The sequence below is a fragment of the Scyliorhinus canicula genome, chromosome 6 (genome assembly GCF_902713615.1).
Source record: "Scyliorhinus canicula chromosome 6, sScyCan1.1, whole genome shotgun sequence".
NCBI lineage: Eukaryota > Metazoa > Chordata > Chondrichthyes > Carcharhiniformes > Scyliorhinidae > Scyliorhinus > Scyliorhinus canicula.
In genome coordinates, this window is record NC_052151.1 from 179,904,763 (window position 1) to 179,928,806 (window position 24,044).

At 47.5% G+C, this 24,044-nt stretch overlaps 1 protein-coding gene across 1 annotated transcript in view; it reads left to right on the top strand.

The window, feature by feature from the left end:
* nid1a (nidogen 1a) overlaps window positions 1-24,044 on the top strand; it is a 169,720-nt gene that overhangs the window by 114,253 nt on the left and 31,423 nt on the right. The window contains 2 exon segments of the mRNA XM_038801064.1: window positions 2,865-2,988; window positions 18,060-18,278. Coding sequence (XP_038656992.1) covers window positions 2,865-2,988; window positions 18,060-18,278 — 343 coding nt within the window.

Below are 24,044 nucleotides of genomic sequence, written 5' to 3' on the forward strand. Positions count from 1 at the left end.
CTAAGCGTCAGCTCTCCAGTCTCTTCTCCTGTCCTCTTGCCTGGATCGTGAACATCTCGCTTTTCCCAATGTTCAATTTATACCCCAAAAAATTGCCAAATTCTCCCAGGATTCGCATTACTCACCCCATCCCTTCCGACGGGTTCGAAACATACAAGAGCAGGTCATCTGCATAACCCCCCCGAACCAGCCCTTTCCAGTTCCTAGAGGCTCTTAACGCCATGGCCAATGGTTCTAAGGCCATAGCAAACAGTAACAGAAAGAGGGGGCACCCTTGCCTCGTCCCTCGGTGTAGTTAAGTACCCCAACCTCAGCCGATTCGTATGCACAGTCGCTGCTGGTGCCTGATAGAGCAACCGCATCCAGTCAATAAAGCCCTCACCAAACCCAAACCTTCCCAGCGCCTTCCACAGGTAATTCCACTCCAACCGATCAAAAGCCTTTTCCACATCCATCGCTACCACCACCTCCATCTCCCCTCCTACTGAGGGCATCATAATAACATTCAAAAGCCTTCGAACATAGGCCTTGAGTTGCCTGCCCTTTACAAATCCCGCCTGGTCTTTCCCTGTCACCCCCGGGACACAGTCCTCTATCCTTGTGGCCAGTATCTTAGCCAGCAGTTTGGCATCCACATTCAGTAGAGAAATTGGCCTGTATGACCCGCATTGCTCCGGATCCTTCTCCCGCTTCAGGATCAATGAAATCGAGGCCTGAGACATTGTTGGGGGGAGGACTCCCTTCTCTCTTGCTTAATTAAATGTCCTCACCAGCAGTGGGCTCAATATCTCTGAAAACATCCTATAGAATTCCACCGGGTAGCCGTCAGGGCCCAGGGCCTTGCCCGACTGCATGCCCTCCAGCCCCTTGATTATTTCCTTAATCTCAATTGAGTCTCACCGCTTTTCCACCAGATCCTCTCTACCCTCAGAAACCTCAACTGATCCAAAAACTGCCTCATCCCCTCCACCCCAGCTGGGGGTTCTGACTCATATAATTTACTTTCGAAGTCCATCCGTAGCCCTGCGTCTGGGGCCTCCAAGTATCTCCTATCCACCTGGAGTATTTCCTCGACTAATCTATCCCCCTCAGCCCGTTCCGCCTTTTCTCTGTAGGCCCGTATCAAGATTAATTCCCCTCTGACCACTGCCTTCCGAGCTTCCCAAACCGTCACTGCGGAGACCTCCCCCGTATCATTTGTTTCCAGGTAGTTCTGGATGGACTTGTTAACCCGCCCACAGACCTCCTTATCCACTAGCAACCCCACATCCAGTCTCCACAGCGGGCGTTGCCCCCTCTCCACACTAACCCGTAGATCCACCCAGTGCGAGGCATAATCCGACACTGCGATTGCCGAGTACTCGGTATCCAACACCTTCGGTATTAGCGCCCTGCTCAGAATAAAAAAGTCGATGCGAGAGTATACCTTGTGGACATGGGAGAAAAAGGAAAACTGCTTCGCCCTTGGCTGTGCAAACCTCCATGGGTCTATAAACCCCTTCAATTCCTTTGCCACATGCGGCCTCCTCCCTGTCCTGGATTTTGATCGGTCCAATTCCGGATCAATGACCGTGTTGAAGTCCCCTCCCATGATCAGGTTATGTGACTCTAAGTCTGGGATCTTACCTAACACCCACTTCATAAATTCCACGTTGTCCCAATTTGGAGCATATATGTTCACAAGTAACATTCTCACCCCCTCCAGCTTCCCACTCATCATTTTGTACCGAACCCCCTTGTTTGACACGATTCTCCCTGCCTTGAATGCCACTCGTTTATTGATCAAGATCGCTACCCCCCTGATCTTTGAGTCCAGCCCTGAGTGGAATGCTTGGCTAACCCACCCCTTTCTCAATCTCGTCTGGTCTGTAACCTTTAGGTGTGTCTCTTGTATCATTGCCACGTCCGCCTTCAGCCCCCTCAAATGCGCTAACCTGTGAGCCCTTTTAACCGGCCCATTCAGCCCTCCGACGTTCCATGTAATCAGCCTGGTCGGGGGGGCCAGCTGACACCCCACCCCCCGACTAGCCATCACCCTTTTTAGGCCAGCCTCTAGCTCGCGCCCTCCGCCTCCTCGAGCCTCCCCCTCAGGCATTCGCCGTTCCCGACTACCTATTTGTTCCCTAGTAACAGTTCCTCCCCTATCAGTAAAGCAGCTCTTCCATGGGTCTCTTGATTCTGCACAACTTGATCAATCGAAGACTTAATCGGGTCCAGCAATCTTCGAAAAACTTCACCAGCTGCTCCGTCGACCACTGTGCTGTCTCCCGCGGCCCTTGCTCTCTGCCATGCTTTCCCGCGTTGCCAGCTCTGCTCACTTCTTCCTTACAGGACTTTGTCTTCTCACATGGCCACTTCTGGTCCAATTCTCCATACACTGGAGGGGGATTTCTCCTCACTGTCTCATTCTTCACCAATTTATCCCATAAAATCGGGGGGAAAAGGTCCAAAAGTCCATCACAGGCGGGAGCTACCAAATGTGCGACCTACCCCTCCATGGCCGCCACCGGAAGTCAAGAGGTGATGTTAAGTAACACTTTGCACAACGATGCATGGAAATCTGGGTCGCTATCCTTCTCTCTCACACACTCTCTCTCTCTCTCTCTATCTATCTCTCTCTCTCTCTCTCTCTCTCTCTCTCTCTCTCTCTCTCTCTCTCTCTCTCTCTCTCTCTCTCTCTCTCTCTCTCTCTCTATATCTATATCTATATTTTTCGGGGGGCAAAAGTTATGGAACCAGGACAGGTAAGTGGAGTTAAATTCCAGATTCCATAATCAAATTGAACATCCAGAATAGGCTTGAGTAGCTGAATGAACTATTCATGTTTTCCAAGTTACACCAAGCCATTTTCCCTTTTTTAAAAGATTCTTGATGAATGCCAGCCGAACCGATGCCACCCTTATGCTCAGTGCTACAACACACCTGGGTCGTTCAGTTGCCGCTGTTCCCCCGGCTATCAAGGTGATGGGTTCCAATGTACAGCTATAGGTAAGGAACGGATTTTCCCACTTCAACTTCCACTTAATCGCTTTCTCATAAAGCAGCACTAAATTTCTGAAGATAGCAAGCCATCTGAATTGGAGTTCTAGGACTGGTAAGTTGTGTATCATGTATGTTCTTGGGAGTGTTTGTGTTGCACATAACGTTTTGCAATTTTACGTGCAATTAGCTCTCCGGAAACTTATCCACTTCGTACCTTTCCCCGTCTACAGTTATTTCTCAAGCATTTAATTTAAAATTATCCTCATCCTGTGTCTGATAGTGAATTCTCAAAGATTAAAGTGAGATGTATTGTGTATGGTTTTTTCATATTTTCTAAATGAAGTTTTCATTTTACGGAATTTCCATATTCACATGAATAATTTGAGGTTAACACTGTTACTTCAGCAGCTTGGCTTAGTTGTGTTATTTTTCGTCATAATCTTGCTGCTTAGAAGAGTTCCAACTTCCAAGTCATAGCTCATTTCATTTCCCTTCTGTGCACAGCAGTCTTCTGCGGCGGACCTGCCAAGTATGCCAGCAATGTGATCACCATACAGCCCGGACTCCTGGATTTGTGCTCCATAAGAATTGAATCATACAGTGCAGAAGTAGGCCATTTGGGTTGTGTTGGCTCTTTGAAAGAGCTATCCAATTAGTCCCGCTCCCTTGCTCTTTTCCCATAGTCCAGCAATTTGTCCCCTTCAGTCGGATCCAATTCCCTTTTGAAAATCATTGTTGAACCTGCTTCCACTATGCTTTCAGGCAGTGCACTCCAGGTCACCAGCACTCCCTGTTTTTAAGAAGAATTCTCCTCGTTTCCCCTTTGTGGGCCGGGCCGGGTTGGAGAATCCCCGTGGGGGAGGCGCGAATCCCGTGCGATGCGCTATTCTCTGGCGGCCATTTTCAGGCGACAGGGGGATTCCCGCCACGCCAGTCGGGGGCTGTTGACAGCAAACCCACCCCCCCCCCCGGGCGATTCTCCGGGCCCCGATGAGCCGAGCTGCCGTCCAGTTTTGGCCAGTCCCGCCGGCGTGAATTATTCACCTCGCGCATGGTGGGACCTGGCAGGTAAGTGGGCGGGGGTGGTCCTCGGGGAGGGGTGCGGGGGCATCCAACCCCAGGGGGAACCCCCACGGTGTCCTGGCCCAAGATGGGGGCCTACCGATCTGCGGGTGGGCTTGTTCCGTGGGGGGACAAGAGAACGCCCCGTGCATGCGTGAAAATACACCGGACGGTCTGTGAATGCCGAGATCACGCCGGCTGTTCTGCGCATGCGTGAAAATACGCCGGCTGTTCTGCGCATGCGCGAACCAGTGCCAGTCCTTCGCCGCCGGCTGGAGCGGCGCCAACCCCTCCGGCATCCACCTCGCCCCCAAAAGTTTGGAGAATTCCTCCCTTTCAGGGGCTGCTGACGCCGGAGTGGTTGGCACTGGCTTTCCCGCCAGTGTGGGGACTTAATCCCCAGAAGGGAGAATCCCGTCTGTGGTTCTTTTTGCCGCCTACTTCAAATCTGTCCTCTTATTACTGACCCGTCTTCCTGTTGAAACAGTTTCCCCTTATTTACCTTATCAAAACGGCATTGGCATTTGCAGCCAATCAACCTAAGTCTTTGGGTCACACAAGATATTTTGAATTGTTGAGAAGCAGCTTAATTTATTTGTCCCTGGCTACTGAGCCAGGTGAGTCAGTAAGATGCTAAGTAGCAGATAGCTAAACAGTAGGTTTCTTTCAAATTCGAATTATATAAACCAATGTTAATCTTCTTTCATAGAATTTACAGTGCAAGGAGGCCATTCGGCCCATCGAGTCTGCACCTGCTCTTGGAAAGAGCACCCTACCTACGGTCAACACCTCCACCCTATCCCCATAACCCAGTAACCCCACCCAACACTAAGGGCAATTTTGGACACTGTGGGCAATTTAGCATGGCCGATCCACCTAACCTGCACATCTTTGGGACTGTGGGAGGAAACTGGAGCACCCGGAGGAAACCCACGCACACACGGGGAGAATGTGCAGACTCCTCCGCACAGTAACGTCGCACTAATTTTAAACTTATTAAACCCTCAAATGTCAGTTTATACATTACCTGATGAACTGGTGCAATCAAAGAAAGAAGGAAATTGCATTTCTGTGGTGTCTTTCTTAACTTCAGGACACGCCCAAGTCTTTTTTCAGCCAATAAAATAGTTTTTCAAATACATTTGCAGTTGAGGTCAGAAATGCAGCAGCCAATTTGTGCAAAGTGCGGTCAATAACGGCTGTCTTTCAATGACCAAAGAATGGGATCATTGTGTCCACACCTGAGCAGGCAGATGGAGCCTTGGTTTAATGCTTCATCCAAGAGACAGCACCTCCAACAGCGCAGCACTCCCTCTGTACTGCAATTGGAGTTTCAGCATGGATCATGTGCTTAGTTCTCTGGAGTGGGATTGAACCTGCAACTTAAACAGACCCAATTCTGAGTAGAAAACATGTAATATCAGCAAAATAATTTTCTGAATTACTTTGTTGAAGCATTGCTGATCTGAATACATGCTACTTATGAGTTCTAAACAGATGCCGATGCACTCTTGTTTGTTAAAAGATACAAACATTTAAAGCATGAATTCTTGAGATTTCTTTGCCGTTGTGATGTTAAAAGTCAAATAGTTTTTCAGTGGAAACACAGCACAGTTTACATCCTGACCCCAGATTGGGCAACTAAGCAGAAAATTCTTGGAACAAAATTCCATTCTCTTATTTTAAATTATAACTGACTTTACATATGTTTCTTAGCGACCCTCTGCTTTGAGCCAGAAATTACTTTTATGAAATGCAAGTATTAAGAGTGTCAAGATAGTTAAATTCTGCTTTAATGCCTATTTATTTCCAGCACTAACTGAAACATCGAACAGATACCAACAGCTCTCCGGTTCAAGCCTCTTTTGGGGGGGGGGGGGGGGGTGGGGGGGGTTGTCAAATTACTCAACAGGATCTTTATTTTTAAAATATTTTTATTAGGTTCTAACCTTTTATACAAAATAACAATCAAAACAGCAAAACATTTATCAACAACTGTAACCAAAAAGAACCCCCCCCCCACAACTAATAGCTAACAGTGACCAGATCCTTGAAATGCAATATAAACAGAGACCATCTCTGATAGAACTCATCGATCATTCCCCTCACCGGGAACATAACCATCTCAAGATGCAAAAACTCCATCAAGTCACCCAGCCATGCTGCGTCACTCATCCGCTTCTTCCATTGGTAATTATGGAAGCGGATGATCATTGCTCGCGGCGGCTGATTCGGCCTTGGTGCCTGGTGAGCTCTGTCCAATTACGGAGGGGGGGAGAGAATGCTTTGTCTCTGCCCACCAACTGAGAAAAGATGTCCACAAAGTACTGAGTAAGTTTTGCCCCCCCCCCCCCCCCCCAATCCACCCACCCAAATCCCTCCTGCAGCCCGACCAACCTGACGGAGTCATGTCAAAATCGTCAACAAAGAAGCCCAGTTTGAAGAAGCTTTGACCTGTTCTCCACATCCTCCAGCTTCAGGTCTTTGTTGCTACTCGCCACTACTGCAATCTCAGCCTCCAACTAGGCCATCCGATCCTCGTGCTGCGACAGTGCTTCCCTCCTCTACAACCTTCAAAGTCTTACTCTGCACTTTAACCTGTTCAAGGCCTTTTAAAAAAATATATATATATTTTATTCTAAACATCCTCATAAAAAAAATCCACATTGCACAAACAAAAGAAAGTACACACCTTTTGTCCCATTTCCCCCACCACCCCTCTGGCCGTTTGACGTCTTTACCACCTGCACTCAGTGCCTTCTCGATAGTGGCTTTGTAGGATTCACTCGCTCCCCTACTCAAATTGCCGATTCACTTGCTTGCCGAATTTCCAGCGCTCCTGTGCCATCACTACAGCCAATATTTCTAAAATAACGTAATTGCCATTCACCTCCTTCACCTTCCTTCAGCAGGCTACCCTACTGAGCCTTCTTCAAACTGGGCTTCTTTGTCAACAATTGTGTCATGACTCCGTCAAGTAAATGGCCGTTAGTTATGGACCGGCACGGTAGCACAGTGGCTAGTACTGTTGCACAAATAAAAACAAGGATCAGAAGCAAAGACCCATGCAGAAGCCACTTTTTGTGCATCTTTCTCTTGCATGTCACCGGAAGCCCACAGCTTGTTATTTTTAATTATAATTCAGTTCCTATATGTAAATGAACAACTGGCCAAATAATGAAGGATCTATTTAGGTCACCTTTACTTTTCAGAGGGCATCTCGACAGATGGACACCTTCTCTGCCCCTTACCCTACTCCTGTGTGAGGTTCTCAATCTGAGTTACATCTTACTTCCTGACCAGTGGAGGCAAAAGAGGAAAGAAGAAAAGGAAAGAAATGTCATTTTATACTGCAGCTTCAGCCACCTCAAGATGTTACAAAGTAATTTTGTTGTGTGCTCATGGTTGTAATGTGGGAAGGGCAGCAGCCAATTTACACACTGCAAGCTCCAGATTATGTTTGTTGTGGACTAAATGTTGACCAGGGTGCTGGGAGAACTCCTCGGCTCTTTGTGAAATAGTGCCATGGGATCTTTTATTTCCCCCTGAGAGGGCAGACAGGGACTTGGTTTGATGTCTCTTTCAAAAGACAGCAACCTGTGACAGTGTAGCGCTCCCTCAGCATTGTCCAGGGTGTGTCAACCTGGATCGTTATGTTCAAGTCCCTGAAGTATGACTTAAACACAGGACCTTCTGAGTCAGGTGAGAATGCTACCCACTGAGCCAGGACTGCACGATAAAAATATGTTAGTGCTGTTTCGAGTGTCAGTTGTTGCACTGCGATACGCAAGCAGAGTTATTGCCCCATGGTGGTGGACATGTGGATGAATGTTTCCAGATGTGATAATGCCACAGGACCTTCTGGAGTCGGCCATCTCGTGGTGTGCCTTGTTAGACATTTTGCTGCAAACTTCAAATTTTGCCCTGTAACCTGTTGAAAGTTGTGGTGAATGTGTAACTGGTAATTCACACTGTACCTTACTGTTGTCCCTGTGGGCCCCATCTGTGAGCCACTGTGCGGCTCTGCCCATAGGGGGAGATGAGGAGCATGTACAGGGCTCCGCCCCCTTTAGGGAGTATAAGTGCTGCGGTCCTGCGAGACCGCCCTCAGTATCATGCAGTTGCAGGCAGGCTCAGTTGTAAGCCTATTAAAGCCACAGTTTACTCCAACTCGTGTCTCAGAGTGAATTGATGGTCGCATCAAAAGTGCAAACTGATAAAGGTGTGGCGAGGACAGCGGTACATCTGGGACATTGATAACAACCGGCCAGCAGTCAATCCCCATAAGTTAGATTAAAGGTCTGAGGAATTAACAGAAACAACAGCAAAGGATGAATTGGGGTCCAACTGAGTGCAGAAAGATTTTTTTTAAATATTTGTTCACGGGATGTGGGCGTCGCTGGCTGGGCCAGCATTTATTGCCCATCCCAGGACATTTAAGAGTCAACCACATTGCTATGAACCTGGAGTCGCATGTAGGCCAGCAGATTTCCTCCCCTGAGGGACATTAGTGAACCAGCTGGGTTTTTACGACAATCGGCAATGGTTTCATGGTCACCTTTTAATTCCAGACTTTTTGATTGGATTCAAATTTCACCACCTGCCATGGCAGGATTTGAACATGGGCCCCCACCAGGTATCTGCATTACTAGTTCAGCGATAATACCACTATGCCATTGTCTCCCAGGAATGGCGATGAAGAAAGTGACTGAAGAAAGAAAGAAAAAAGACAAAGGGAAAGCAATTGAAAAAATGTTGAAAACTAACCATTTACTACTGTCTGCAGGAATATAATGCCACAAAGAGAATTGAGTTGCACTGTGGAACCTGAATGTTCTCGTTTATGGGCCTGCCCTAATATTTTGCAGTAGATGTATTGGATAATTAATGTGCAAGCTGCAACGATTTGGTGAAACTCTCAGGGAGGTTGTGGCAAGTTCCTCTATTTACAAGTCCCAACAGCAGAACAATGCAAATCATCCAGCAATCGGTGGTGGTTCACAATTCAATGGGTATTTTCTCGGTATAAGTTGCTGAACGGTTTATATATCAATAATGCAGAGTACCATTAAAACAATGTTTAATTTGGCTCCCAACATGTTGTAACCAACCACCTTTTGGAGCTGTGTCCCAGCTAATTCTTTCTGCGCTTTGCTTATACAATGCTGTTTCTTACCCTACAAACAGAAAAAAAACTTTAATGAGCATGTGGAAACGGTCAGTGACTATAATTATTGAGTGAATGGAGAAAAATTAATCCCTGTTAAATGATGCGCTCAATAGTTAATTGGTTCCAGAGCTTGACAACATGCAAACATTTAGTAAGACTGTAGTCCAGACTGTGGTTGAAGATGAAAACTGCCACATGTCTGGAAACTGGAAGGGATTCACATGTAGGAGAGAATAACCAAACAGCATGTCTAGCTAGGGTATATAATAATTGAGCTTCAGCTCTCGGGTTCTTTCACTCCCACACACTAGTTCCTGGGAGGAGAAGTGTGCAAGTCGAAAGGAGAAGATTTATTAATATGGGCAGATCCCTAAACATGGGCATGTTAGCTCTCTTACCTTGACACTAGTTCTCACAAATAGAACTCCACTTTGTTTGACCATTCCAAAGAAGAGTTGCATTCTCGGTCACTGAAGGCAGAGGGTAGCAGTGGAAGGGTGTTTTTATGAATGGAAGGTTGTGACTCGTGTTCCACAGAGGTCGGTGATGTGGCCTCTGTTGTTTGTAGTTTACATAAACGATTTGGAGGAAAATGTAGCCGGTCTGACTAGTAAGTTTGCGGATGACCCCAAGGCTGGTGGAGTAGCAGATAGTGTTGAGTATTGTCAGAGGATACAGCGGGACATGGGGAGGTTGGAGACTTGGGCAGAGAAATGGCAAATGGAATTTAATCCAGACAAATGTGAGGTACTGCGTTTGGTAGGTCTAACATAGAGGGGAAATATACCGTAAATGGCAAAACTCTTTGGAATATAGAAAGTCAGAGAGATATGGGTGTGCAGGTCCACACATCTTGGAAAGTGGCAACACAAGTAGTCAAGAAAGCATACTGAATGCTTGCCTTCATTGGACGGGCAATGGAAACTATAAAAACTGGCTAGTCATGCTACAGTTGTATAGAACCTTGGTTAGGCCGCACTTGGAATATTGTTCACAATTCTGGTCACCAAACTACCAGAAGGATGTGGAGGCTTTGAAGAAGGTGCAGAGGAGGTTTACCAGGACGTTGCCTGGTCTGGAAGGTGTTGGCTATACAGAGAGGATGAATAGACTCTGACTGTTTTCATTAGAACAACAGAGGTTGAGGGGCAACCTGATGGAGGTCTACAAGATATGAGTGGCATGGATAGAGTGGATGGGCAGGCATTCTTTCCCAGGATGGAGGGGTCAGTCACCATGGGGTATAGTATTAAGGTCTGTAGGGCAAGGTTTAGAGGAGATGTGCGAGACAGGTTTTTTATGCAGAGGGTGGTGAGTGTCTGGAATGCGTTGCCAGGGGAGGTTGTGGAAGCAGATACATTAATGGCGTTCAAAAGGCATCTTGACAAATACATGGATAGGATGGGTAAAGAGGGATACGGCACTAGGAAGAGCTGAGGGTTTTGGCCACGGGTGGTGGTATGACCGGTACAGGCTTGGCGGGCTGAAGGGACTGTTCCTATGCTGTATTGTTCTTTGGACTCAATGTTAACTCAGTTTCTCTCTCCGGGGCTGCGGAGTTTTTTTCCAGCACTTTGTTTTCATTTCAGATCTCCAGCACCCGCAGCGTGTTGCTTTGACCTATTTTTGATCCTGTCCTATACCTTTTTTTTAAATTTAGAGTACCCAATTCATTTTTTGAAATTTAGCGTGGCCAATTCACCTAACCTGCACATCTTTGGGTTGTGGGGGCGAAACCCACGCAAACACGGGAAGAATGTGCAAACTCCACACTGACAGAGAGATCCTGTTTTATACCTGTGCCCTCTCAGAACTGCCTGCCAACTAACTAAATTTAAAGTTGGCTCTCCCATTCCCAAATCCTCCTGGAAGTCTTAAATCTGGTAGATTTGCCAGAATGATACCTGGATTCCAACGGTTAAAATACAAGGAGAGACTACACAAACACCTGGGTTGTATTCCCTGAAATTTAAAAGGTTCATGGGTGATTTGATGTAAGTTTCCAAGGTATTAATGGGGACAGTTCGGTTTGGTAGAGGGAAGCTATACCTTTTGGTTGGGGAATCCAGGACTAGAAATCGTAGTCAAAAATTTAAGGCCAAAACTTGCAGGAGTGAAAAGCAAAATGCTGTGGATGCTGGATATTCTGATGACAGAGCACAGATCTGAAGTTATAACCCTGTTTTTCTCTCTCTACAGTTGTTGCTGACCTGCTGAGTATTTCCAACATTTGCTATTTTTTTTATAAAATATTTAAAACCCTTATCCGCAGATGGCAGCTGATGCTGGGTAAATGTTCATTTTAAATCTAAAATTGATTCATTTTTGTTAAGCAAAGGTATTAAATGATAATCGGCAACGGCAGGTATTTATGTGACCGTTTAGTCATAACCTCATTGAATGACAGATTAAACTTGATGGGATTGAACTCCTGTTCTGGTGTTCGACAACAGCTGAGAGATTTAGGCAGCCGACATCATTTGAGAGCAGTCCGCCATCTCTAGGCAGAATATTATGGGTTCAAGCCCCACTTTGGAGTTGATGTTGATGAGTATAACTGATGTTCATATGAGGTGCTGTACTGTCTGAGGTGCAGCAAGAGGCTCAATCCACCCGTTAAAGTAGACTTTGGGGGGGGCGATTCTCCAAGCCCCGTGCCGGGCCGGAGAATCGCCGCAACCGCGCCCCGATGCCGGCATGTGATTCTCCAAGGTGCGGAGAATCGGCGCCATTTGTGCCGGCGCGTTTGGTGCTCCACGGGCTGCTGGAATCGGCGGGGCCGGCGGGAACTCTACGACAGAGTCCCACCGGTGCGTTCACCCCTGGTCGCTGCCGGCGGGAACTCTGCAGGAACAGTAAGGGGGCGGCCTGTTTGGCCGGGGGGGGGGGGGGGGGGGGGGGAAGAGACTCCTTCACCTGGGGGGCCTCCGATGGGGTCTGGCCCACCGATCGGCGGGCCGGCCCCTGAACACCAACCCCATGTTGGTCGGGGCCAGCGCGCTAAAGAAGTCCCCCGCGCATGCACGGGTTGGCACGACCCAACTGTGCATGCACGGGTTGGCACGACCCAACTGTGCATGCACGGGTTGGCACGACCCAACTGTGCATGCACGGGTTGGTGCGGCGCCTAAGGAGGCTAGAGTGGCGTGAACCGCTCCAGCGCCCCCTGTGGGGGCCAGAATCTGTCGTACGCGGGCCCGGTTCGCACCGTCGTGAAACGCAAAGGCGTTCATGAAGGTGCGAACACTTGGACCCAATATTGGAGAATCGCCCCCGAGGAATCCACAAATGAAAGAACAGCAAATGCATAGGTACAAAAGTGGCTCATGGCTCTTTATCTTAACTAGGTTGAAAATAAAGAGATTTTGTTAAGGTAAAGGATAAAGGAACAACGATGGGAATAATGCGAGTTAAGGTGTAGATTAGCCATTATGTTATAAAATGGCAGAAAAGACTCGAGGGCCTAAAGGGACTACTGGGAGATTGTTAGAGTCTACCTTTGTAACTTTCTGAATGGGATTTGGAGGGCATGGGTTATATTGGATCAATGCTGTATGAAGGCATTTGTAACTGATCCAGAACTTAAAGTGGGAGAGAGCATTACAGGGTGGGTAACAATTTATGGGCTGCTGGTGAAAAGCTGTTTTAGGGTATCATACAGATGTCCGTGCAGACCATGTTGCTAAGGGTTGATGTATAATTGATCATCCGGCTGGCATTATGAGTAGAACGTTGAGGCCCCTGAGTCCTGGGAGGAGCAACCAAGGAGAGATGATGAGTCTATTTTAAGAATGAAGTAACTTGCATTTAAAAAATGCCTTTCATGGCCATCTGTTTCAATGATGTTGATTGAAGAATAAATACTGACCCAGGACACCAGGGGGCTCGCCCCTGCTCGTCTTCCAAAATTGTGGTGGGGTCTGAATGGACAAACAAGTCCAAAGATGTGCAGGTTAGGTGGATTGGCCATGCCAAATTGCCCCTTAGTGTCCAAAGGGTAGGTGAGGTTATGGCGATATGGCGGAGGAGTGTGCCTTGGGAGGGTGCTCTTTCATAGGGTTGCTGCAGACTCGATGAGCCAAATGGTGGCCTCCTGCACTGGAGGGGTTCTATGATAAAGATTATTATATTATAATAATTATTATTATATGATTTCTAAGTGGAACCATGAGGGTATGATACCAGGGAGTAAGCTACGTTGAAAGTGGGTGGATCACCTTTTTGATCACGGCCCTGGGTCACTGTCTGTGTGGAGATAGAGATAGAGAAATACAGCACAGAACAGGCCCTTCGGCCCACGATGTTGCGCCGAACTTTTGTCCTAGGTTAATCATAGAATTTTGGACAATTTATCATGGCCAATCCACCCAACCTGCACATCTTTGGACTGTGGGAGGAAACCGGAGTACCCGGAGGAAACCCACGCAGTCACGGGGAGGATGTGCAGACTCCACACAGACAGTGACCCAGCCGGGAATCGAACCTGGGACCCCGGAGCTGTGAAGCAATTGTGCTATCCACAATGCTACCGTGCTGCCCTTAAGAAGTTAACCTACACTCCATTATTCTACCCTAATCCATGTACCTATCCAATAGCCGCTTGAAGGTCCCTAACGTTTCCGACTCAACTACTTCCACAGGCAGTGCATTCCATGCCCCCACTACTCTCTGGGTAAAGAACCTACCTCTGACATCCCCTCTATATCTTCCACCATTTATCTTAACTTTATGTCCCCTTGTAATGGTGTGTTCCACCTGGGGAAAAAGTCTCTGACTGTCTACTCTATCTATTCCCCTAATCATCTTATAAACCTCTATCACAGTTTGCACATTTTCCCCGTGTCTGCGTGGGTCTCGCCCCCACAACCCAAAAGATGTGCAGGGTCGGTAGATTGACCATGCTAAATTGTCCTGTAATTGGAAAAACAATAATTTGGATACTCTAAATATAAAAATAAAAAAGGTTGGTGGGTTTGGAGGCGGGTAGAAGGGAAGACCAGCCAGGGTGGTACGGGCTAGCGATGACTTTGACCGAAACACTGTCTTTGTGTTTTTCAATATCCAGTTGGAGGATGGTGATCATGGAGAGAGAGATTTAAAAAAACAATAATTAATTTATGGGATGTGGGCATCGCTGGCTAGACCAGCATTTATTGCCCATCCCTAATTGCCCTTGAGAATGTGGCGGTGAGCTAAATTCTTGAACCGCTGCAGTCCCTGAAGTGCAGATACATCCACAGTGCTGGTAGGGAGGGAGGTCCAGGATTTTGACCCAGCGACGTGAAGGAACGACAAAGTGACTTGGAGGGGAACTTCCAGATGGGTGGCATTCCCAGGTATCTGCTGCTGTTGTCCTTCTAGATGGTAGTGGTCAAGGGTTTGGATGGTGCGCCTATGGAACCTTGGTGAGTTACTGCAGTGCAACTTAGATGGTACACACGGCTGCCACTGTTTGTCTGTGGTGGAGGGATTGAATGTTTATAGAAGAGGTGCCAATCAAATGGGCTGCTTTGCCATGGATGGTGTCAAGCTTCTTCTTTGTTGTTAGAGCTGCACTCAAAGTGGTGAGTATTCCATCACACTACTGATTTGGGACTTGTAGATGGTGGACAGGTTTTGAGGAGTCAAGAGATGAGTTACCAGCTGCAGGATTCCTAGCCTTTGACCTGCTCTGGTTGCCACCGTATTTAGATGGTGAGGCCAGTTCAATTTCTGGTCAATGGTAACCCCAGAATGTTGATAGCGAGAGATTCAGTGATGGACATGCCATTAAATGTCAAGGAGTGATGGTTAGATCCTCTCTTGGAAGAGATGGTCATTGCCTGACACTTGTGTGGCATGAATGTAACCTGCCACTTGTCAGCTCAAGCCTGGATTTTGTCCAGGTCTTGCTGCATTTGCACTTGGAATGTCTCATTAGCTGAGGAGTTGCGATTGGTGCTGAACATTGTGCAGTCATCTGCAAACAACCCACTTCTGACCTTTTGATGGAAGGTTATTGATGAGGCAGCTGAAGTGGTCGGGTCTTTGAAACTACTCTGAGGAACGTCTTCATTGATGTCCTTGAGCTGAGATGATTAACCTCCAACCACCACAACTATCCTCCTTTGTGCCAGGCATGACTCCAACCTCGTGATTCCCATTGACTACTTTGCCAAGGCTCCTTGGTGTAATACTCTGACAAATGTTGCCTTGATAGGGCAGCACGGTGGCGCAGTGGGTTCGCCCTGCAGCCTCACAGCGCCGAGGTCCCAGGTTCGATCCCAGCTCTGGGTCACTGTCTGTGTGGAGTTTGCACATTCTCCCCGTGTTTGCGTGGGTTTCGCCCCCACAACCCAAAAAACAAAATGTGCTGGCTAGGTGGATTGGCCACGCTAAATTGCCCCTTAATTGGAAAAAATGAATAGGGTCCTCTAAATTTTTAAATTTTTTTTTAAAAATGTTGCCTTGATGTCAAGGGTAATTACTCTCACCTCACCTCTGGAGTTCAGCTCTTTTGTCTATGTTTGAACCTGGGCTGTAATGAGGTCCGGAGCTGAGTGACTTGTGTGAAACCCAAACTGAGTGTCCGTAAGCAGTTATTGTTGGATAAGTGTTGCTTGATGGCACTGTTGATGATCCCTTCTTCACTTTACCGATGATTAGGAGTAGACTGAAGGGGCAGTAATTGGCTGGGTTGGATTTAACCTGCTTATTGTGTACAGGACATAACTGAGTAATTTTCCACATTGCAGGGTAGATACCAGTGTTGTAGCTGTACTGGAACAGTTTGGCTAGGGACGCAGCAAGATCTGGAGCACAAGTCTTCAGTACCATTGCTGGAGTATTGTCAGATCCATAGCATTTGCATTATCCAGCACCTTCAGTCATTTCTTCCTATCATGTGGATTGAATTGACTGAAGACTGACATCTGTGATGCTGGGGATCTCCAGAGAAGGTCAAGATGGATCATTCACTCAACACTTCTGGTTGAAGACTGTTGCGAATACTTCAGCCTTATTTTTTGCACGGATGTGCTGGGCTCCTCCATCATTGAGGATGGGGATATTTATGGAGCCTCCTCCCCCATTGAGTTGTTTAATTGTCCACCAACATTCATGGCTGGATGTGGCAGGACTGCAGAACTTGGGTCTTCTAGTGATCTCTGTTATGTAGTAATACATGATTAAGTAATGTTAAGCAAGCACAGGCAAATGAACACTAAATGACCATACTATCAAGACCTAGAAAAAGGTTTCCCTGCTCTTTCCTCGAGGAGAGTGTGTTTGGAGTGTGGAGAGTACAGATGGGAAACCAGCTAAAGAGAAGAAGTTTTAGATTTTAGTATATAGCATAATCTTATTTAATAGTTTAATCTGTAGTTATTTATTTGTGTACTAGTTCAGTATTGAAGTAAAAGAGCTCACTAGTTTATTTAATATTCCTCATTAAATTATTTTGTCATCACTGGAAGACTACGTCTATATTTCGACAACTTGGCCAGACAAAAAGAGTAATATATATATATTACAAAATAGTAAAATAACAGGTCTGATCTGTTGGTTGTGGGATCGCTTAGCTCAGCCCATCACTTGCTGCATATGCTGTTTGGCATGCAAGTACTCCTGTGTTGCAGCTTCAACAGGTTGACATCTAATTTTTGGTATGGCTGGTGTTGCTCTTGCCCTGCCTTCCTGCACCCTTCATTGAATCTGGATTGATCGGCTGGCTTGCTGGTAATGGTAGAGTGGGAGATATGCCGGGCCATGAGGTTACACATTGTGGTTGAGGACAATTCTGCTGCTGATGATGGTCCACAGTGCCTCACGGATACCCAGTCTTGAGTTGCTAGATCTGTTCGAAGTCTATCCCATTTAGCACGGTGGTGGCACCACACAACACGATGGAGGGTGTCCTCAATGTGGAGATGGAACTTTGTCTCCACAAAGACTGCGGTGGTAACTCCTACCGATACTCTCATGAACACATGCATCTGCGGCCGGTAGGTTGGTGAGGATGAGGTCGAGTATGTATTTCCTTGTTGGTTCCCTCATTCCCTCAGCATCACCGCAGTCCCAGTCTAGCAGCTATGTCATTTAGGACCCGGCCAGCTCAGTCTGTGGTGGTGCTACTGAGCCACTCTTGAAGTCTCCTACCCAGAGTACATTCTGCACGTCTATACCGATTCCTTTTTGTTCCATTTGTAGCGGTTGACTAAAACTGAGTGACTTGCTAATCCATTTTGGAGGGCATTTAAAGTCAACCACATTGCTGTGGGTCTGGAGTCACGTGTTGACCAGATCAGGTAAGGATGACCGATTTTCTTCCCTAAAGAGCATTGGTGAACCAGATGTGTTTTTATGACAATTGTTTCATGGTTATCGTTGGGCTTTTAGTTCCAGATATTTTATCGACTTTTTAAAATCCACTTATGCCAGAGCATTGCCCTGGGTCTTTTGTTTACTAGTAAAGCAACAATACCACTGTGGCACCACCTCCCCATAAAGATGAGGAATGAGAAATTGTAGGGTGTAGATGGGTTGCCGAGATTGAAGGCTGTTTTTTTTAATGTGATGACTTCTGAATGATTTGGGAGATGGGCCTTCCTTGATGATTCCATTGGCTGATTTGATTGGCAAGTGCTTTCTACCGTACAACTTTCTTGATAGAGATGTCGTCAGGAAAGCAATTTATAACAATGTGATGAAGAACCTGTCTGAGAACATTAGTTCAATCAGGCCAGGTTTATTCACAGACATTGTCTGTCTGTCTGATTTATCAAAACATCTAACCTGCCACAAACTGGTTAGTGAGCCATTCTGTGTGCACCTTTTAACTCTACATTTTCTATTTGTTGCTCAACAGACTCCCAGAAAACGGAGTGCGAGTTTCGCAGGGACAGTAGCCGGAGCATTTTACAGCCAAGAGGACACAGGCCTGATAGCTATTACATCCCTGAGTGTGATGTTCATGGGAACTTTGTGCCAGTCCAGTGCCTCTACAGCCAAGAAAGCTGCTGGTGTGTGGACACAAATGGGAATGAAGTTGCAGGAACCAGGACTGGCCGAGGAGTGCGACCCCCATGTAAGTATTGGTGCTTTTGGATCTAGGTACTCGTTATTAAAAATAATGCAAATGACCCATTAAAATAGAGTGCAAGAGCAAGGAGGCTATTTTGACCTTGTGTAAGACAGTAGTTTGGACACAGTTGAAATATTGACCGTAATTCTGGGGACTCCAGTTAACTGGGGTATCTCTCAGCGGCAGCAGCACCGAGAAACATCCCGCTATCCAACAGCCCTTTGTCGTTTTTCTTTGACCTCTGGGAGTTTCTTCCTGCCAAGGTCGCACTTTAGAGGGATTTCGGCTGGCCGGCAGAAAAGGCAACTCGCAGATCGGAGCGCGGTTTTGTCCGGCAGTCTTGGATTCCAACCCCCCCCCCCTACCCCCCCCCCCCCCCCCCCCCCCCCCCCCTCCCCCCCCCTCAACCCACTGCCCTTTCAGCCCCCCCAAGCTCTTTGACCTCCCCACACCCCCTCTGCCTTATCCCTGGCAGTACCAACCTGGGACCTGAGACGCTGCCTGAGTGACAGGCTGTAGTGCACAGATGCCCATGTGCCAGGTTGGCACTAATGGGGGTCAGGCCTGGGTGCCAGGGGAAGTTCCAGGGTGCCACCTGGCGGTCTCCAATGGCGTGGAAGGCACCCCCCCCCCCCCCTCCCCCCCCCCTCGCCAGGTGCCTTTACACCTGGTCTGCGGTTATGGGGACCGGTACTAAATGGTGCCCTGGCAAAGCCCCCCAGGCACAGCCGGTGAGTCCTGGGCATCCGGTGAATCCGACATCCAGGTTTTTAAATGAGCAATTGTGGTCATTTAAATATTCAGATCGGGATCTTGCAAGGTGAAATCCAGATCGCGCCAGGTGGAGCGAGTCGAGTGACTCGTGTCAGCTTATAGCCCGCGGGAAAACCAATTCAGCGCTCGTGCACGATTCACACATCAGTGCCAGGCGCAACAGAGTCACTGAATCGTGCCTACTGTGTCCAGTTCTGACTGTCACCCTTTAGGAAAGATATGAAGGCATTGGAGAGATGATTCATGAGAACAGTTCCCATGATTAACTACTTCCACTATGAAGATACAAAGATTGGAGGAGTTGGGATTGTCTTTCTTTGAGAAGAGAAGGCTGAGAGGAAATCTGATGGAGATATTCAAAGTCATGATGCATCTGGACAGAGTTGATAGGGTGAAACTGTTCCCACTCATTTAAGGATTGAGAATGGGAGGGTGCAGATTTAAAGTACTTGGCAAAACAAGCAAAAGCAATATGAGGAACGGTTTTTTTGTGCAGCACGTTTTTAAGATCAGGAATGCACTGCCTGACAAAGTGGCGGAGGCAGGTTCAGTTGAGAAATTCACTGGGGAATTGGGCGGTTATCAAAAGGGAATTCAAGTGTTATATGAAAAGGGAGAGTCTATCAGAGGAAGGCAGTGTAATGTCACTAAGTGAGTTGTTTATTTGGAGAAGCAGAGCAGATATAATGAGCCGAATGGTCCCTTGTGTCGTAACAATTCTGTGAAAATAACTACTTTGAAACTGACGATATCTTTATTAGAGGTTTTAAATATCTGAGTGATATTGTTTACATTATTTGCTTTACATCATTAACAACAGTTTAGCACGTTTAATGTGGTAAATCATCCCAAGGTGCTTCACAGAGGTGGCGTTAAGACTGACGACCAAAATGGGAGGAGAAGGGGATTAAGACAGTAAAAGATTTGTTTCTTAGGGATCGGTTTTGCAGGATTGAAGGAGCTGCGAGCGAAGTATGGGCTGGAGCAGGGGGAAATGTTTAGATACATGCAGGTTCGAGATTTTGCCAGGAAGGAGATAGAGTTTCCCGGTGGAGCCAGCCTCCACATTGCTGGAGGAGGTGCTGATGACAGGGGGACTGGAGAAGGGGGTAGTGTCAACAGTTTACGGGGCAATTTAGAAGAGGAGAAGGTGCTGCTAGAAGGAATTAAGGTAAAGTGGGGGTAAGAGTTGGGAGAGGATATGGAGGAGGGGGTTCTGGTGTGAGGTGCTCTGGAGAGTGAATGCCTCCACCTCGTACGTGAGGTTGCGGCTGATGCACCTGAAGGTGATACATAGAGCACACCTCGCAAGGATGAGCCGGCTCTTTGAGGGGGTAGGAGATATGTGTGAACGTTGTGGGGGGTGCCCTGCAAATCACGTTCCTATGTTTCGGTCCTATCCAAAGCTGAAGGATTACTGGACGGAGGTGTTTAGGGTAATCTCTAAAGTGATGCACGTGAAACTGGACCCGGGCCCTCAGGAGGCCATATTCAGGGTGTCGCACCAGCCAGGGTTGGAAATGGGTGCGGAGGCAGATGTTGTAGCCTTCGCCTCATTGATCGGCCGAAGGCAGATCCTATTGGGATGGAGAGCAGCCTCTCCATCCTGTTCCATGGTGTGGTGGGGGGGGACCTGTTGGAATTCCTGACTCTTGAAAAGGTCAAATCTGAACTGAGGGGAAGGATGGAGGGGTTCTACAATTCATGGGCGTTATTCATAATGCACTTTTGAGAATTGGGTAACATCGCACAATAGTGGGGGTGGGGGGGGGGGGTGGCGACTATGGCCGATTCCTGATTGCTTTTTGTAATTTGTTTATGTTAACATGCGGGCAGTTTGGTGGGAGGATGGGATTGTTGTTGAATGGGGATTGACATTATATTCGTTACTGCTTATTGTTTATTGTTGGTGGGTGCAAATTTGGGAGAAATGTGAAAAAGAGGAGAAAAAAGTATTTTTTAAAAAAAAACGCTGATGACCAAAGACTTGGCCAAAGATATTGAAGTGGGTCATTAAATAAGGAGAGGAAAGCATAAAGAAACTTGGCAAGGAAATTTCAGAGCTGGATTGTTGAATGCACAGCTGCTAACGATGGGATGAAGGGAGTGGGGCATGTGTGAGATGCCAGAATGAAGTGGAACAGGAAGCAAATCCCACAAAATCATCCAGCTGGTCACCTCGGAGGCTTCACCAGATTGTCAAAGTGAAAGCTTGAGCATAGCTGTTTTCAGATCATTTGGGCTGATTCTGTGGGGGAAATAAAATTGCGTAAAATGTTAACTTCAACTTCCCGCTGACATTCTGTTTCCTTCCAGTGGTATTGCTTGAGAAAAGTATTAGTCACCTTGCGAGTTTGAATACATTAGCCTCAAAGTCTCTGTCTCTGTCTCTCTCTCTCTCTCTCTCTCTCTCTTCCCCCCCCCCCCCCCCCACCCCCTATCTCTTCTTTCCCGCCCTTTGCATTAAAGTACTTTTAAATAATCCATATCCCTATGGCTTAACTAATTAAGATGTGACTTTTTAATACTTTTTAAACATTTTTTATAAATTTACAGTACCCGATTCATTTTTTTTTTCCCAATTAAGTGGCAATTTAGCATGGCCAATCCACCGACCCTGCACATCTTTAGATTGTGAGACCCACACAAATACGGGAAGAATGTGAAAACTCCACACTGAGAGTGACCCAGGGCTGGGATCGAACCTGGGTCCTCGGCATCGTGAGGCAGCAGTGCTAACCACTATGCTACCATGCAGCCATGAATTTTTAATACTTGTAAGGCAACATGTTCCATAAATAAAGTCATCATCTTGTTTACCTGTTTGGCAGCAAACTGATGACTGTTCTTGGCCTTTTGAAAGCAGCTTTAAAAGAAATTGAAACTAGTCTGATCTGGCAAGCAGCCTCAAGAGAGGCCAGTTCTAAGATATTCCTGTAGATGTGGGCTGCCTTTTTGTCCTTTCAAAATGCTCCTGGCTACAATAATCTGCTTTCCTAAAGAGGGGTTTCCAGATTCAGAGATCGGAATCCCGCTGCATGGAGATTTGAAACCTTACAGCACTTTGATGTCACAAACCTGCACTTAAACTGAAAATAACACCTGGTTAACACCAGTGTTTGGAATGGAGATGAGCTCATGTCCTTCCGCTGTTTGTCCTCATTCCCTATTGTGCGGCAAGGAGCCCGGTGGTGGGCAGAGAGTGCAAAGGTCATGTTAGTCAAGATAGTGAAATAAATGAGCTGCTAAACTCCCAAATGTAATTGAATCTATTGAAGAATTGTTAGGGTGTCTCAACACCAGGAGCAATGTAAAGATGCGTAAGAGAGCATCAACTGAGAGTTATCTTGATGGCTGTGAACTGAATTATATAGCCGTGTCACAGCCTTGTAACAGTAGCCACACCATGGCTATATTTCTGAGAAATTCCTCCTTGACTCTAAATGTTACTTCATCCAAAACTTTGCTAACAGGTCCTTTTTCCTCATCGCCATATTTGCTTGCAGACCGATATTGGATCCTCGTCTGGCACGCCTCCATTTTAACATTCTCTTTCTAACTCCAAGGCTTTGCTCTTCACCAACACTGTAATCTCCTCTAGCCACATAAGCCTGAGATAACTGTACTACTTCAATTCTGGGGCGGAATGCTCCCCTACCCGGCGGGGCGGGGGCCCCGGCGTAGCGGAGTGGCGCCAACCAATCCAGCGTCGGGCCTCCCCAAAGGTGCGGAATTCTCCTCACCTTTAGGGGCCAAGCCCTCACATTGAGGGGCTAGGCCCGTGCCGGAGCGATTGGCACCACACCGACTGGCGCCCAAACTGGCTCCAGCGGCCTTTGACGCCCGGTGCCAGGGCTGGCCGAAAGGCCTTCGCCGGTTCGCGCATGCGCCGGTGCATCAGTTGCCGCTGACGTCACCACCGGCGCATGCGCGCTGGGGGATTCTCTTCCGCCATGGTGGAGGTCGTGGCAGCGGCGGAAGGAAAAGAGTGCCCCCACAGCACTGGCCCGCCCGCCGATCTGTAGGCCCCGATCGCGGGCCTGGACACCGGGGGGGGGGGGGGCACCCCCCGGTGTCTGATCGCCCCCCGGGTGCCCACTCGTCCCGCCGCCACCAGAGGTGGTTCAAACCACGGCGGCGGGAGAGGCCCCCCAGCGGCGGGACTTTGGCCCATCGTGGGCCGGAGAATTGCCGCAGGGGGCTCGCCGATTGGCGGGTGGTGTTTCCCGCCCCGCCAATTCCCGGGTGGTGGAGAATTTCTGCCACGGCGGGGGTGGGATTTACGGCGGCCCCGGGCGATTCTCTGACCCTGCGGGGGGTCGGAGAATTTTGTCCCTGGCGCCTCTCATTGTTTCAAATGCATTCGTCCCACTATGAGCACCCATATCATACCTCTCTCCTAATGTCTCCTTATGTGACTCAGTGTCATTCTTGGCTGATAATATTTTGTGAAGAACCTTGGGATATTTCACAATGTTAAAAGCGCTATTCCCTTTAGCCTTACACCATGAAACCTTTTTTTGCCCTTTGAACTTTCCTGCCCCTCCATCCCACCCTATCACCTCCTCCCTGCTTTAACTTGCTCAAAGCATGTTACATTTCTAATTTTCTCCAAGTCCTGATGAAATGTTATCTGCCTGATATATTATCTCCGTTTCATTTTCCACAGATCTGCCAGACCTGTTGAGTATTTCCACCAATTTCTGTTTCATTTTTGGATTTCCATCGTTGTCTTCGGCTTTTGTACTCCCATGCTTTAATCTGTGCTTCATTTAAATGTGTTTGTCTGGTGTAGCATTTGTGTTGTTTTGACCTGAGTGGAGATTTTATATTGCATTTGCAGCACAGAAACATGCACTACTTCACCTAACGCTTTCACCCATGAACCTTCTGTTTTTTTCTAGTTATCCCTTAAAGGGAAGGTTTCCCCTTGCGCTCTTTGTTTCAATTTCCCCATGTGATAGTGAGTTCCACACTCTAAACAATCTCTGGGTA